Genomic DNA, 15428 nt, shown 5'->3' with positions numbered 1-15428 from the left:
AAGGCTGGGTCATAAAAGACGTGTGGGGTCTGTCTTGGATCATTTACTCTAGAGGAGGGGGGCCGCCAAGTCAGGAGGATGCTCAAGCGGCTCTCCGTGCTGTTCATGTGGTGTGGGACCGAGGCCTCCAGCCATTGACCCTGTGAGGGCCCATCCTGGAGGCAGAGTGTCCAGCCCCAGTCTAGCCTTCAGATGACAACAGCCCTGGTCAGCACTTGACATTCAACCTCACGAGAGACTATTAGCCAGAACCGCCCAGATTAGCTGCTCCCAGGCTCCTGAATCTTAAGCTGCTAAGTTGTAAGGTGATTTGTTACACAGCAGTACTTGACTAATACACCAGCATGCAGGTGTCAGGGTTCTTTCATGAACACCTGAATTGCCTCTCCATCTGCTCTTGCTCAGAGTCATGCCTCCAACCATCACCTCTATGGAAATATTCTCGAAATATCCTTAACCCCCACCCCCACCCCTGGGTTCATCTGTGGAGTCACAGTCCCACATTCCCCACAGCTCAGACTTTCCCATTAATACTCTATGTGCTTCCAAGTATGACACCACCAACTCTTCCTGCCTCCTCCCTTTGTCATCACCCTCTCAGCTACCAGGTTTGAAATCTTAGAGTCATCACTGGCCACTGGCCACTTGCCTTCCACACCCAGTTCTGGGCTCTAGCCTAACCCTGTCTTCAGAGTTCCTTGGGCCTCCGTTCCTACCACCTCTGACTTCATAAGGCCCAGTGCCCTCCTCAGCAGGGCTTCCAGCCTAGTTTGCCTGCCTCCCAGACTCTCCTGACTTCATCCCCATCTTCATGCTGCTGCTTTAACATGGAGACTCTGGGGACTTCTTTCCATTCCATTTGTACCCTGCTCAAGACGCTGAGTGGCTTCCAGCTGTCACCCACTTGAAATGGCAGCTCTGGCCTGCCCTCCTAGCCTTAGGGTTAGCCAACCTGAGCACTGTGCTTCGATCCAACGACACTGACCAGCTGAACCAGTTAGCTATGTCTGCACAACAGACCAGCCCGAAATTTAGAACTTAAAGCAACAACCATGCTCCATTTATCTCTAGTCTCTGGGTCAGACGGGTGGGTCTGCTAGTCTGAGCTGGACTCAGCAAGCTCCTCACACATCTGGACAGCTGTGTTTTGAAGCCTGTGCTAATCGCTCAACCTAGAGCTGGAATGGTAAGAATAGAAGTAAGGACAGGTCTGGGATTTCAAGAGAGGCTCCCCAAGCACATGCAGGGAGAATTCCTAGAGAGAGCCCCTGACTTGGGTGGGTCACACACTGGCCAGAAGGCAAGGTTGAGTCTTCCCAGCCAGCAGCATGTGGGTTTGCAGGCTGGTGTGGAACCAGCATGGCCCAGTGCGCGGTCTGGAACATGTCTTGGCTGGTGGTCATGCCAGCATCCAGTACCCACATGGAGAGCTAAGCCTTCTATCTGCTCTGGGCTTGCTGAGCCCCCAGCTGGGCCCTCAACTGAAAGGGAGCATGAGCCGGGCCTGATTTTCACAAGAGTGGCATAAGTAATGGCCTGATTCAAAATGATAGCTTCCAGAGCGCCAGCATCAGCTCTCATTGTTGCAAGTCCGTCCTTAGCCAGCGCGTGGGACCAGGCCGTCAGAGTCTGGGTGGCCTCCTCACTGCTGCGTCTCTGATTAATTCCGACTGACGCAGCTCACACTCAGGAGGACAAAGCCCATCAGAGACCAGTAAACAAAAGGAGACAAATGTCCCCATTGGGCCAATGGGGGGGGTGCACCAGCAATCTTTTTAGGGAACCAGCAATCTTTCCTTCGAAGAGCTACTGTTTCTTCATTTTTTTCAGAGAAAATATTTTTTCTTTCCACACTATTTGTGTCATAATGCATTTGTCTCAGTGGATTGCCTCATCGTTATTAATCTGTGTATTGTTATTAATAAGTATTAATGATAGTAATTCTGTTTGCTAAAACAGCACAGAGTAATTACTGTTATTTGTAATAGTATTTTCCTACTCTGGGCCAGGGCAGAAAGCTTTCTTTTATGAACATGGCCATGCTGTGCATCTGTCCCCAAAGGGAAGGGCAAGTCCCACCACTTGAGCATTAATGTTCCAGAATCACCGAGTTAAAGCAAAGCAAGTCACCCGAGTTCCTAGTTGTGGCATTTTCAGTAGCTTCTCTTTGTCCCCTGGTAATGACTGGAGTGTGTTTTGTAGACACCCGTGGGATAGACAGATGGGGGGGGTGTCTTGGTAAATCCGCTGCGCACCCACAAACCCGTCCTGGAGCCCGGCCCCTACATCTTTAAGGGCCCGAGGCTCTGAAAAGCTGGCCTTTCTGAGAAAGAAGCCCCCGACAGAACCGAACCGTGGACTGCCGGCCTTGTCCCTTCCCTCCCTTGCGGGCACGTGATGCCCGTGCTGCTCCCGCCCCCACCCGAGAAGCAAAGTTTCAGAGCTCTCCCTGCTAATCGCAGAGGCTTGCCATTTTCAAAAAGATTCATACATTTGATTATAAGCAGACCGTCCTAAAGGAATGGCACAAGGCAAAGTGCCAGTGACCAAAGTCCCAGCATAAGTCAGCCGCATTCGCGTAGATGCAAATGAAGGGAGAGAAGGTTAACCTGGAACACCGTAAAAACACTACAGACGCTTTAGGGACTAGGTGGTTACTGGTAAGGTGAATTTTTCAGGACCACCAGAATATACTCTTAAGTGTCCTAGAAGTAATGTCATAAGAGTAATTTCTGGAAGTTTATTCATCTTATGCTGGTGAATAGTTTAGCTGCAGAAAAGACTGTCATGTGCTCTTCTTTTTTTTTTAATCCTCACTCAAGGGCACTTTTGCATCTATCTTCAAGTGGAGTGGGAGGGAGAGAGGGAGGAAGAGAGAGAAAGAGAAACATCGACATGAGAGACACATCGACTGGTTGCCACTCACACAACCCCAACCGGGGCCAGGGATGAACCGCAACCCAGGTACATGCCCTTAGCAGGAACCGAACCCAGGATTCTCTGGTCCGTGGGCTGAAGCTCTAACCACTGAGCAAAACCGGCCAGGGCACATGTACTCTTCTTGAATAAAGCTTTTTGTTCTGCTCTGGAAATTGCCCATTTTGACTCAGTGTTTCCCATGTCCCCTGTAGAACCACTAAAAAATTGTATTTGTCAGTGTGAAAATTACGTGATTGCTTCCCTGAGGTACCTCAGGTGTAACTAAATGTTTGTGTGAGTTAGAAATCCGCTTTTTTCCCCCAAAAGTGCCATTTTAAGAACTTTTAGGGTACAAGCTGGAACAAATACCATGAATTCCAGGATTGTCTTATTTATTAATGCACAGTGTTGAAATATAATAATATATTCACTTATTCATGAACTAATATATGTGTCCATAGATTCAAACATTTAATAAACTATTTATTGAGCCACTACTATAGAACATTGGCAAAGTTAAAAAATTAATCGGGCAGGATTTATACTTCAGGTGGTTTCTATAAGCTAACTGTATATGGGTAACCATTTAAGGGTAAAAAGAAGGACTATGTTGCTTGGAAGTCCAGACACAGCCTTGTGGGGATCAGCACACTGGGGAGATTACTGCTGGCCAAACTTAATCAGACAGGCTTCCTGCAGCAGGTGGAGGTGGAGCTGACTCTTAAGGTTGGCCGTCTGGATACATAAGGAAATGATGATCATGAAGGAATCAACCACCTAAGCAAAGGCACGATGGGCAGGGCTGGGCTGTCATGAAGGTTCAGTGTAGCTGGAGTCTAGGGGTATAAGGATAAAAGTTGGGATTTCAGGTAGTAACGTCAGTGGATGTTGGGCCATTGAAGTTCTTGAATATTAGGCCAAGAGCCTGGGCTTTGTTCCTGTGGAGTACTGGCCTGTGGACCAAAAGGTCTCGGGTTCGATTCCCAGTCGAGGGCCTGTACCCGGGTTGTAGGTTTGATCCCCAGCCCCAGTCAGGGTCATGCAGGAGGCAACCAATGGATGTGTCTCTCTCAGATCGATGTTTCTCTCTCTTTCTCTCTCTCTCTCCCTCCCTCCCTCCTTTCCACTCTAAATTATTAATTGAAAAATATCCTCAGGTGAGATATAAACAAAATGTAACCAATTTCTCCCTGAATTCTTTTGTATCCTGCTGCTTTACTGAATTCATTTATCAATTCAAGTAGATTTTGGTGGAATCTTTAGGATTCTCTACATAAAATATCCTGTCATCTGCAAATAATGACAGTTTTACTTTTTTCTTTCCAATTTGGATGCCTTTTATTTCATTTTCTTATCTGAATGCTGTGGCTAGGTCTTCCAGTAATTTGTTGAATAAGAGTGGTGAAAGTAGACATCTCTTTTTTATTTCTGATCTTAAGGACATTGCTTTTAGTTTTCCCCCACTGACTATGATGTGAGCTGTAGATTTGCCATATATGGCCTTTATTGTGTTGAGGTATGATCCCTCTATTCCTATTTTTCTGAGAGTTTTTACCATAGATGGATGCTGGATTTTGTCAAATGCTTTTTTTCTGTATCAATTGATATGATTATATAATTTTTATCTTTCATTTTGCTTATGTGGTATATCACATTAATTGATTTGCAGATATCAAACCAACCTTGTATTTCAGGACTAAATCTAATTTGATTATGGTGTATGATCTTTTTAATGTATTGCTGAATTCAGTTTGCTAATATTTTATTGAGGATTTGAGCATCTATGTGCATCAGGGATATTGGCCTACAGTTGTCTTCCTTTGCAGTGTCTGTATCTGGTTTTGGAATCAGGACAATGCTGGCCTCATGGAATCAGCTTGGGAGTCTTCCCTCCTCTCGAATTTTTTGGAATAGTTTGAGAAGATAGGTGTTAATTCTTCTTTGAATGTTTGGTAAAATTCACCCATGAAGTCATCTGTCCAGGACTTTTGTTTGTTGGGAGTTTTTTATTATTATTATTATTACTGCTTTGATTTTGTTGGTTGTAATTGGTCTGTTCAGATTTTCTGTTTCTTCTTGTTTCAGTCCTGGAAGATTATATGTTTCTAGGAATTTATCCACTTCTTCCAGATTGTCCAATTTGTTGGCATATAATTGTTTGTAGTATTTTCTTATAACCTTTTGTATTTCTGTGATGTCAGTTGTCGCTTCTCTTCCACTTCTATTTTTGGTTATTTGGGTACTCTCTCTTTTTTTCTTGGTGGGTCTGGTTAAAGATTTTTCTTTTCAGGGAACCAGTTCTTGGTTTCATTCATCTTTTGTTTGTTTATTTGTTTTAGACTCTATTTCAACAGGTCCTATTCTTAAGAAATACCTTTATGCAGTATTAAAATACAAATGGATTGCCCAGCCGGTGTGGCTCACTGGTTGAACGTTGACCCAGGCACCAAGAGGTGGTCAGTTTGATTCCTGGTCAGGGCACATGCCTGGGTTGTGGGCCTGATTCCCTATGGGGGGCATGCAGGAGGCGACCAATCGATGTTCTCTCTCATCGATGTTTCTATCTCTCCCTCTTCCTTCATCTCTCTCTAAAAAATTCAATAAAGAAAAATATTTAAAATAATAATAATAAAATAAAATAGAAATGAATCATAGATATGATAATATTGGTACATGTTTCAGAAATTCTAAGCTACGTTTTAATTCAAATGTTTTAGAATATGTCATTTTTAGATTATATCTACTTAGATTTATGTACTTTTAAATATGCAGTCTTTCTAAATTATATAAATAATCCTCAAAAATGCATTTAATTCTTATAAATAGTCACCATATACCTATCACCTGCCAGTACAGACACCAGAATATACAGTGTGACTTCAGCATTTGAAGTTCAAAGACCAGACAAAACTCATCCTTGGCACCTGAAATAGGATAGTGGTCACCCTTGACTGGGAAGGGGGTTTAGGTGGGGGACTGGACTGGGACATGTCGTAGGGGGTCAGTAATACTTTGTTTCTTGTCCCAGCTGCTGGTCACATGGTGTGTTCACTTTGTGGAAGTTAACTGAGCTGTAGACTTAGGATTTGTACACTTCTATGCACTTCCATCAGAACAAAAGAGAAAAGTGAGAAATTACTATTTTTTAACATTCTTGAATGCTTAGAATGTTCCAAGCACTGTGAGCAGTCGGGTGAGATTCCTGCGTATATTCTAGAATAAGGTAAATGTGTAAAATGCTGAGTGCCGAGCCCAGCACAGGGAAGCACCTATTAAGCATGAGGTGGTGCAATTCCCTTTGGAGAGGGAGAAACCAAACGGTGCAGGCAGACGGAAAGGCAGCATATGGACAGAAGGACCGCTGTAGGGAAGGAGCCGTGGGAAATCAGGGCGAAGCAGGAGCAGATCAGGTGGGACCCTGTGAAGGACCTAAGTCAAAGAAATTGAACGTCTCCTAAAAGCCACAAGACTCCAGCTGAAGGTTTTAAGGAGGAAAATGCATGGTCAGACGGGTCAGCTTCCTTTCTCACCCTCCTACGGTTTGGCCCTGGTTCTCCAAAGTTCTGGCTTTCAGCCCGAAAGCACACCTGCATGTATCTTTGGGGCACTGGGGTTCTCCTCTGGTGCCAGCGGGAGGAACAGGAAGTGCTCCCGAGCCCCGAGCCCCTGCAGGCAGCCGCCCAGATGGAACCAGCCCGGGAGCCTCTTCCATACATTCCATCACTGTGTGTCCCCAGGGCTAAGAAAATCTTGACTTCTGGGCACCTTGGCACCTGGTGTTGCATTGACAAGTCCAGGTCCTGAAAGTTCGCTGCCCAGGTGCTTCCCAGTCCCGCAGCGCCACCTTTGCTGTTAGGTCTGGACGGGACCTCAGAGGGTCCTGCCTCTCATTTTGTATCTGACAGGTCCTCCCGATCAAAGCAAGCGGGTAGGAAAATGGGGGCTAGACACCAGCTCTCAGGGCCCCGTGTCTCTCCTGTCCCCGTCCAGTTACAGCTCAAGAATTTCTACTGCATAGAGAAGGGGTTTAGGGAACAGTGTAGCTGGGGACAGAGCGAGCTTGAAGCTGCTTTTGCACATAGTAGTTTTACTTGGAATTGAGCACACTTCAGCCTCTACATCAAAAAATGAGGTGCTGATGGAGAATGGGGAGAGTGGGGGGACACTAAATTCCCCTAAACTGGGCTTCTGTTTCCCACCCTGAAGGCCAAAGGAATCACTTTTTTTTTTATCCTCACCCGAGGACATTTTCCCATTTTTTGTTCAGACAGAGTGGGAGGGAGAGAGAGGAAGAGAGAGAGAGAGAGAAACATCGAGGGGAAAGGGACACATGGAGTGGCTGCCACCCGCACGACCAACCAGGGCCGGGGACAAACTGCAACCAAGGTACATGCCCTTAGCGGGAACTGAACCCAGGTCTCTCTGGACCTCAGACTGACACTCTAACCGCTGAGCCAAACAGGCCAGGGCCCTTTTCATGTCTATAGAGCCCCAGGTCTTCACTGAGCTACAGAACGTTCAAACCCTTTGTCCTGAATTTAAGTGTTTCATGGCATGAGGAGCCGGCTAGAAAGCGAAGTGGGAGATGGCGAGGGGCCTGGAAGCTGGCTCAGGAAATGGCCAGGGCCCCCTCAGTGGCACAGTAATCAAAGTGCCTGCCGCTTTCCTTTCCAGCGGAGTTGGGAGCCGCGGGGGCGGGGAGCCCGGAGCATTGCCTGTTTTCCAGACGGAGGTGGGGAGGAGGGCTCAGAAAGGGAGGGCTGACTTCCAGCCGGAGGTTTGATGCTGTCCTCCGTCTGTTCCAGGGGAGGTTCAGACCCAAGAACGAGATGAAAGCTGTGTGGCTGCCGAGGTGTTGACAGCGCCAGAGGATGCTGGGGGGCCCGCTGTCAACCCCCCAGCAAATCAGAGCCTCGGGAACCAACGCAAGCACATTCATCCTGCGTCACCCCAGTCACCTTCTGAGGAGGAGGAAGTAAACAGGCTGGGAAGGGACATAATGCACCTGACAGAGGAACAGGCAGCTGTCGAACCGGAAGGGGTGGCGGGAGACAGTCCCCTGGAGAGTCTGCGGGCTGAGGTGGGGCCGTCCCCGCTGGGCCTGGCCTCCAAGGGGCAGCTCCCCAACTCTTGCCAGGACTCCTCTGAGTCCAGCCAGCCAGCTGCCGAAGCTGCCACCCTGGAAGACGGCAAGGAGACTCAAGAGGGTGGAGGCCCGAGGAGCACCATGAAAACATGAAGGGGAACGGGACCTGGCAAGATGACACGTCGAAGGCACTGGGGACGGTGGAGAATTCATTGAGAACAGGTCTCCGAAGCGGCTTCCTCCTGAAACACCTCCAAGGCTGCAAGCGAGAAGAGGCACGGCTCCTGTCACAAACTGTGACCATTCTGATGGTGCCAACACTGCGTGATTTATTAAATGCAGGCCCTCAAGCTTCTCGGTGTGTCTCTGTCCGCCCACGATGCACCGCTGTGAACATGGCCAGGCACAGAATCGTGTCCGCCATATGGCTGGTTCCCAGCATCCGTCTTTCTGTCAGCATTTGTTCTATTAGAGATAAGATGTTTTTTTATTAGCGTTTAATGTTGTCTATCAAAATTATGGGAAGAGCTTGAAGCGGATGGGGTTTTTAATCAGATCTCCGTGTTGGTAACGGTTGGCGGCTGGAGAGAAAGGTGTAATGGAGCATGATGGGTCCGGAGGGCCCGCCACTCCACTCGATCACGTCAGGGCCCAGTGGGACCTCGCGTCATGGGTGTTCTTGGCGCCCTGCCCGCAGCACTGTCTGCAGGTTAAAGGGGCTTCGCGGGCGCGGAGCTGGGCTTCCGTGTGACAGCCACGGCCCCGCAGAGCCCTGTGTGCTGATGGCCGGCGCTCGCTCCAGCCTGTCATTCCGGAGGACTGATCGCCTGCACGGATGCGGGGTGAGAGGGGAGGAAGGGGACTCCGGGGGTGTTTTGATATTTTGTTTCTGAGATGAGATGAGGGCCAGAACCGGAACAGCTGCCTCCCTCATCACCCTGTGCTACATGCAGGGTGTTATGGCCGTGTTGGATGCGGGCAAAATACAGCTGCTGAGGGCCAGTTCAGTTTCCCGCCCCCCCTGCAACCTCGAACTCTTCTCTCCTCCAACCGAACGTGAAGGCTGCCTCCTCTGTGCCCCCCAGGGTTTTAAAGACCAGACACGGAGCTCCTGACTCTAGAGTGGAAAGAGAGAGGAAAACAAATACCTTTATTACAGCCTGGTGGGGGAAGCGGGCATGGCCAGCCCTACCTGATTCTTTCCTTGGGGATAAAATGAGCTTTTCTCAGCGGCATCTTCCACTGTAGAAAATCAAAGGCTCGTCAAACGGTAGAACTTCCTTCGCCCCCAACTCAGCTTCTCTTCCCGGGAAGACCTGATACCAGATCCCAAAGCTCAGAACACTGAGAGTGGGGATCACTTCGGGAGCCTCTCCTGCAGGGAAAAGAGAGGCTCTCAAGGTGGGAAAGGTGGAAAATTCCTCCTGAAATTCGGATTTGTGTAGCAGGACTGTGATCCCAGGCGTGAAACCAGCACATCCCTGACACGTCCCCGCCACGTTTCCTGCCCCCCCACCCTGCCAGCAGAGCCCACAGGAATGTGCGCAGACCAGGGGTCCAGTCCTTTGCCCCTGAACAGTGCAGGGAACCAGCTGCTTCCTTTCCATCCCTGGCGGTCACCCCGCTGGTGGAATGGGCGCAGGCCGAGTCAGCGCACTGTTGCCCCTGGTGAACTGGACACACGAGGCGCCCCTGTCTGCCAGGCCCTAGTGCCCCATTCCTCCTCTGTGGTCCAGCCTCTCCATCCCTCGGGCCCACGCCTCAGCTTCTCCTGCGAGGAGGCTGCTCCTGCAGCTGCACAGCATGCACCACCAGCAGCCACAGGACTCCCCGGCCCGCTGCATTAGGCCTTCCTTAATTGTGTGCACACGTTCCACACTGCTGCATAGGACACCTGAGCCACCACGGGGAAACACAGCCAGATTTAATACAAGAATAATAAAAAGTGTCTCCCTGCAGAAGCTCTGGTTTTGACATACAGTCGGCCAGGTGCACACCTTTAGGGCCCGTTCATCACTTTCTGGAAAGCAAAGCTTAGAATAAACTCCGAACACATTTCATCATGGGCAAGAAAACTGCCGTGAGCACCAGGGTGTCGAGGGTTCAGGGCAGGGAGGTCACAGAGAGCGATGACCTAAACTCCATGTATGCAATCAGCCCAGAAAGGTTTTGTGTTATGAGATGGCATTGGAGCCAATGAGTTGAGCCTGTTGTATGTGTAACCCCGACAGGGCCCCATACATACAAGTGACAGTGTCCTACCTCTGCGATCCCAGCCCAACATGGTTCTTCTGTTCCACAGACATTGAGGAGAGTTTCAGCAATGACTTATGATTGCCTTTGTCTTTTTAAGAGTCGTTGTGAAAGGGTACAGCATTCTCTCCCCTATTCTACCAGATAACCTTGCATCAGTCAGGGCACCCTCAACTATAACTCACACTTTTTGTTTAAGAAACTTAAACAATAGAAAAATAAATTATATTGCACAACAAGAATTTTAGAAGTAGGGCATTCCAGGTCTGATTCATTCAAGTAAGTTATCAAGGATCTGGATTCCCACCTTCGGGCGCTGCCTGCCTTCATGCTAGCTACTTCCTCAGGCTAACAAGATGGCTGCCACAACTCCAGGCATCACCTGTTCTCACACCTGTGTTCAAAGGCAAAAGCAGTTTCTCCTTCTGTGTGTGTGAGACAGAAAGAGCAAAAAACCTAGTTCTTGTCATATGTCATTGGTAAGAATTGTCACATGCCTATGTCTAAACCAATACCTGGCAAGGAAGATGAAATTATATCATGGATTTAGGTTCAGCAAGAGCACCTTCTGAACCAGGGAGGGGCCCTGTCCCTGAACATGCAGACTCTAAAAGGGGAAACATTGAGACAAAACTAGGTCTTCAGAAATATAGGAGAGTTGAGGATAGATTTGAGTAGGCCACCAGCAGCACTGTCACCGAACCCCACCTGTCTGTTTTGGTTTCCTTTGTTTCCCCTTAAGGAGCCAGAATATCACGTAACTGATGAGGGTGGTGTTGGGGGAGGGGTGCTGGTGGTGGTTTGTTGTTTTGTTAAGAAAAATGCCATCTCATCTCTCCTCTTCCCTGGCTTCTTTATCATCTTCCTATTCTGCAGCTGGAATGTTCCCACCCTTGTTTATCTCTTCAAGTGTGTCTGTCCTTCCATTATTTTTCCAGCCTGGTTGCCAGCAGGATGCAGAGCAGTCTGGATAAATGAAACAGAGCTGACAGGCCTCTTAATGAAAGCTTGTTTGCACACACTGCATTTTTTGTGATCTCTCTGTACCTGAGAGCCTGTAGGTGAGGATTTTTACATATGAGTGTTTGCCGTTCTTTTAATTAAGGCCTGTGGAAATGGATTGGTTTTTGTAAACCAGGCATTTCTCATCCCTAACTCCTTCCCTTTTCCAGCCTCCTCTGTCCCTCTCCTCCTCCCCCTTTCTTTGCCTCGTGCAGCTATTCCCGAAGCCTCTAGCTGGGGGGCCCTGATGGCACTCAGCTCAGTCCCTGTTGGAACCTCCTCCCAGGTGGCATCTTAAACAAGTTAAATTCGGTTTTCTGTCATTGTTCCTCTTCTGTCCCCTCCCTCCCAAACATACAGCACCGCTACGATGTCAAGTTCTAAAAACAGGGTTCTGGTATCAGTCATACACATGTTGGGGTGCATTTTCGGATGTGTTCTTCCAAGTGGAGCATTGGCACCCCAATTCACCATGGGACATAAAAGGTTCAATCTCCTCTTTAAGGAATTTTAAAGACCAGCTACTTGCTCCACTGGGTTATTTTCCCTGTTTCTTTAAAATTACAGCTTGCCTTTTCTCTTGGTTTTCTGCTCCTCCAAAAAAATGGCACTTTTTCCTGGCTGGACCTTCTTCCTGCAGGCCTACGGCTGGCTTGGTACCTAGTTCTCTGTGCACCCTCCCCCTCTGCTTTCATCCGGGAAGCCTCCATTTGGAACAGTCTTCTTCCTGAATAATGTTGAGGGTACTTCAGGATGTCAAAAAGGCAGAGGAGTCCCCTTAACTCGCTCCTTTCATATATTCCCTTTCTTCCAGATGTCTTTCTGAACAGAGAAAAAAACTGAAGATCAGAGAGAGGCAATAGAGAGCTCAGTAGTGAATCTAAATAGAAATGAGAAGCAGAAAAAAATAGGAAGGATCCGTCTCTCGATATTGTGATTGCTCACAAAAACAAAACACGTTGATACAGCATGAAGGCAATTTAAAATGATAGATATTGATATGCTGCCTTACATTCTTGTCACCTCTTTACTAAATGAGACTGTTTTTGAATGCAGAGTGAATGTTTGCATAACACTGACAAGTTTGACTTCCTGAAACCTGTGTGAGCCCAGGAATACACATACCTGGGGATCTCTTGCCGGGCCAGTGATGGCCTATTAAATTGAAAAGAGTTGGCTTTAAAAAACAGCTGCTATTTTGTAGCTTAAAGAAAGAAGTAACTTCTATCATTTGCTTTATTGGGTTCTGTGATCATCACGTATCATGACTGTATCTTTTTTGTTACCTGAAATTAAAATGTGGTAATTTTCCTGATATAAGTGATTAATTATTTGTAATATTTGGGTCATTCTCTCTCTCCACCCTCGCTGCAAGCCAAGCATAGGCTGAGTGTTTCCTTGAGCATACTGTAGCAACTTATCAGTTACAATCTGTCACCTAAAATGATCAGCTCATATGCTCGTCGTGAAAATTATGGAGAATGTAAAGATTTTACCCATTCAGTCAAAAATGTCAGATCTAAAATCAGTTGGTTTATTTCCTGCAATCTTTCAAGTTGACCAAAGCATTCACTGATTCGCTCTTTTTCTTACAGTTTTAGTTTATATATATATGTATATATATATATGCACTGAAAAGCCGAACTCAGAAAAAATTCACTGCAATTCTGAGAAAAAGCTTATCCTAAACATCTAAAGATAGCACTTCTAATTATTGTCTACATTGTGTTTAAACTGTGCAAACTTGAGCATTATTCTCACTTTACCAGCTGTGTCTAGGTAGAGTCATTACATCAAACGCTTCTAATTTTACCAAAAGAAATCAAAACAAGTGTGTGTTTAAGTCTCAGTGACAAATGCAAACCCTGTGAGTCAAAGAGGCAAGCTGATCAGCAAGCTGGCTGGGAAGTCAAACAGCAAATGTAAAGAGATTAACAAAATAGATCTGTAAGAGGAGAGGGTAAAAATAGCCTCCAGAGACCCACGTGGGGTCCAAAGGGCGTGTTTGGTGGCACACGCCAGGTTCTGTGCCAGGAGGCAGATGCCTGTCTTTATGGCCCACAATCTTTCCCTCATCTTAGGCCCCCTCCCATCAAGAGCTAGGATCACAATTTCTCTCAGCCAGCCTCTTAATGGATGCAGAAATCCTTACAAACCTAAGAGGTGGCAACTTTTCTTTTCCTTGAATCTTTCTTGTTGCATGGCACTCAGTACCTTACAAGGTAGTCCAATCCTTTAATAGTAGCTATTTTTCTGACCTCAGCCAGGGTTATGAATTAGATCCTCAGGTCTTCATGTTATGCTCTCCACCTTTCCTGAATAATAGTTGATTTAATCTTCACAGTAATCCAATGGGAAAGTCTTATTTTACAGATGAGAAGGCCCAGGCCCAGAGAGGTGAAGTGACTTGCTCAGGTCACACAGCTTGTAAGTGTGGCAGAGCCGGGGTTCCAAACAGGCCTTTCTAGCGGAGTGGAGCCATCAACCACCACATTCCCTGCTTTCTTTTGCCCTGACAGTGAACTGTGATTTGCCCTTGTATTATTTCCTCTCTGTGTCTTACTCTGGAGCCCTACAGAATACTTTATCAATTCCATTTCCACTGGGACAGAACGGGGAGGAGTAGGTCTGCTGAGGTCTCCTTCGTCTGGGGGCTGAGGGTATGAAGAGAGAAACCAAGGACAGAAGGTGCTATGGTCTGAATGCGTACCCCAAAATAAATATATTGAAATGCTAACCCTCAAAGGTGATGGTAGTAGGAGGCGGAGCCTTTGGGAGATCCCCAGATCATGAGGGTGTGAGTGACTCATTTCATGAGTGAGATTATTGCCTAAGAGGCTCCAGAGAGATCCCTTGCCCGTTCCACCATGTGAGGGCGCAGTGAAAAAGCCATGAACCCCAAAGAGGTCTCTAACCTGACCGTGCTGATGCCATGATCTCGGACTTCCAGCCTCCAGGAGTGTGAGAAATAAATCTGTTTCTCCTAAGCTACCCCGCCTGCGCTATTTTGCGATGGCAGCCCAAACAGACCAAGGCAGAAGGTAAGTGAGGAAAAGCACCAGTCTCCTTCTGAAAAATAAATGCAGACCTCCCTGGCTGATCCTGAGTGAACCTGTAATCTGGGTGGCAGAGGCAAAGATGGCCTGTTTGGCATTTTATTCCTCTCCATCATACTTGCTGCCTCGTCCTTTACAGAACTTGTAATTGTGGGGATAGGTAAACACATTTACTTGAGATAAGGATATTTAATTCCCTTTTAGTGCTGACCTGGACAGTTCAGGTTAGTATTTCAAACCAGTGAGAACCAGTTGGTGAAGAAAAGTCACCAGACAGTAATAGCCTTTCTCTCCAGTTGTCACTTGGGTTCAGACAGAGAATTTTTAATAACAGGTGAGTCCCTAGTAAAAGGCAACAACAACCACTAGGGATGGATTTCTGGCTAAGGTTCAGTTTGACTCACTGTCGTAAGAGTCTGGGAGAAATAGAAGCTGCCGCCAAGTACCCAGGGTGGAAAAGCCACAGCTACGAAGTGGGTCTATTCCAGGAGGTTGAAAAGTTATTATGAGAACTTTTATTCAGTAAATGAAGGTTGGATACGCAAGGCTGATCTAGTCTGTATGTAGATTATAATTTTCAAAAAGAGGCTGCAACTCCAACAAGCTGTGAATTAAAATCAGCCTGCCTTTGGACCCCATGCTTCCAAGGGCCTTTGTGTAGAGCAGAGCGTCGTCCTGGCTGTGGAAAGGCTGACTTCACCCGCCAGCCCAACCTCCCTGTATCCTGCCCAGTGACATTGCTTCACCGGCCCTGTCTCAGCCACCTGGGAAATGGGCCTTATTCTGCACTTAGAGCAGATGTGAGAAGCCACAGGGCCCAGGCCAGTGGCCCAAGTTTCCGAATCACCGGAAACTTACAGCAAATAGATTTCCTTCTCTCCAGTTGAGTTCCACAGCTCAGCTCAGAGATGTAGCCCAGGAAGCTGAATTTTTGTTTTTCTCACCTCCCAAGACAATCGGTGACTGAACATTGTTGCCTGCAGAATTAGGAAGAGGAGGATAAGAAGTCCTAGAGGGATTTTGGAAATATCTTTGCTATTTTCAAATAGTAGCTGAGCCCAGGAGAGAAGCCTCAAATAAACAAAAGGAGTAACCAAGGCCCTGATGCAGTA

At 47.3% G+C, this 15428-nt stretch overlaps 1 protein-coding gene across 2 annotated transcripts in view; it reads left to right on the top strand.

Annotated features, from left to right (window-relative positions):
* CCDC149 (coiled-coil domain containing 149) overlaps positions 1 to 8767 on the top strand; it is a 95358-nt gene extending 86591 nt beyond the window's left edge. The window contains exon 12 of one of the 2 annotated variants that reach the window (XM_036271819.1): positions 7725 to 8767. In XM_036271819.1, the coding sequence (XP_036127712.1) occupies positions 7725 to 8158 (434 nt within the window). In that variant the 3' untranslated portion in view covers positions 8159 to 8767. The remainder of the gene's footprint in view (positions 1 to 7724) is intronic. The other variant, XM_036271817.1, reaches the window with a different exon arrangement.
* Positions 8768 to 15428: the final 6661 nt, after the last annotated feature.

This window comes from Molossus molossus, unplaced genomic scaffold, assembly GCF_014108415.1.
Source record: "Molossus molossus isolate mMolMol1 unplaced genomic scaffold, mMolMol1.p scaffold_m16_p_1, whole genome shotgun sequence".
NCBI lineage: Eukaryota > Metazoa > Chordata > Mammalia > Chiroptera > Molossidae > Molossus > Molossus molossus.
The sequence above is the reverse complement of the archived record's forward strand: the minus strand, read 5'-3'. Positions and strand labels throughout refer to the sequence as shown.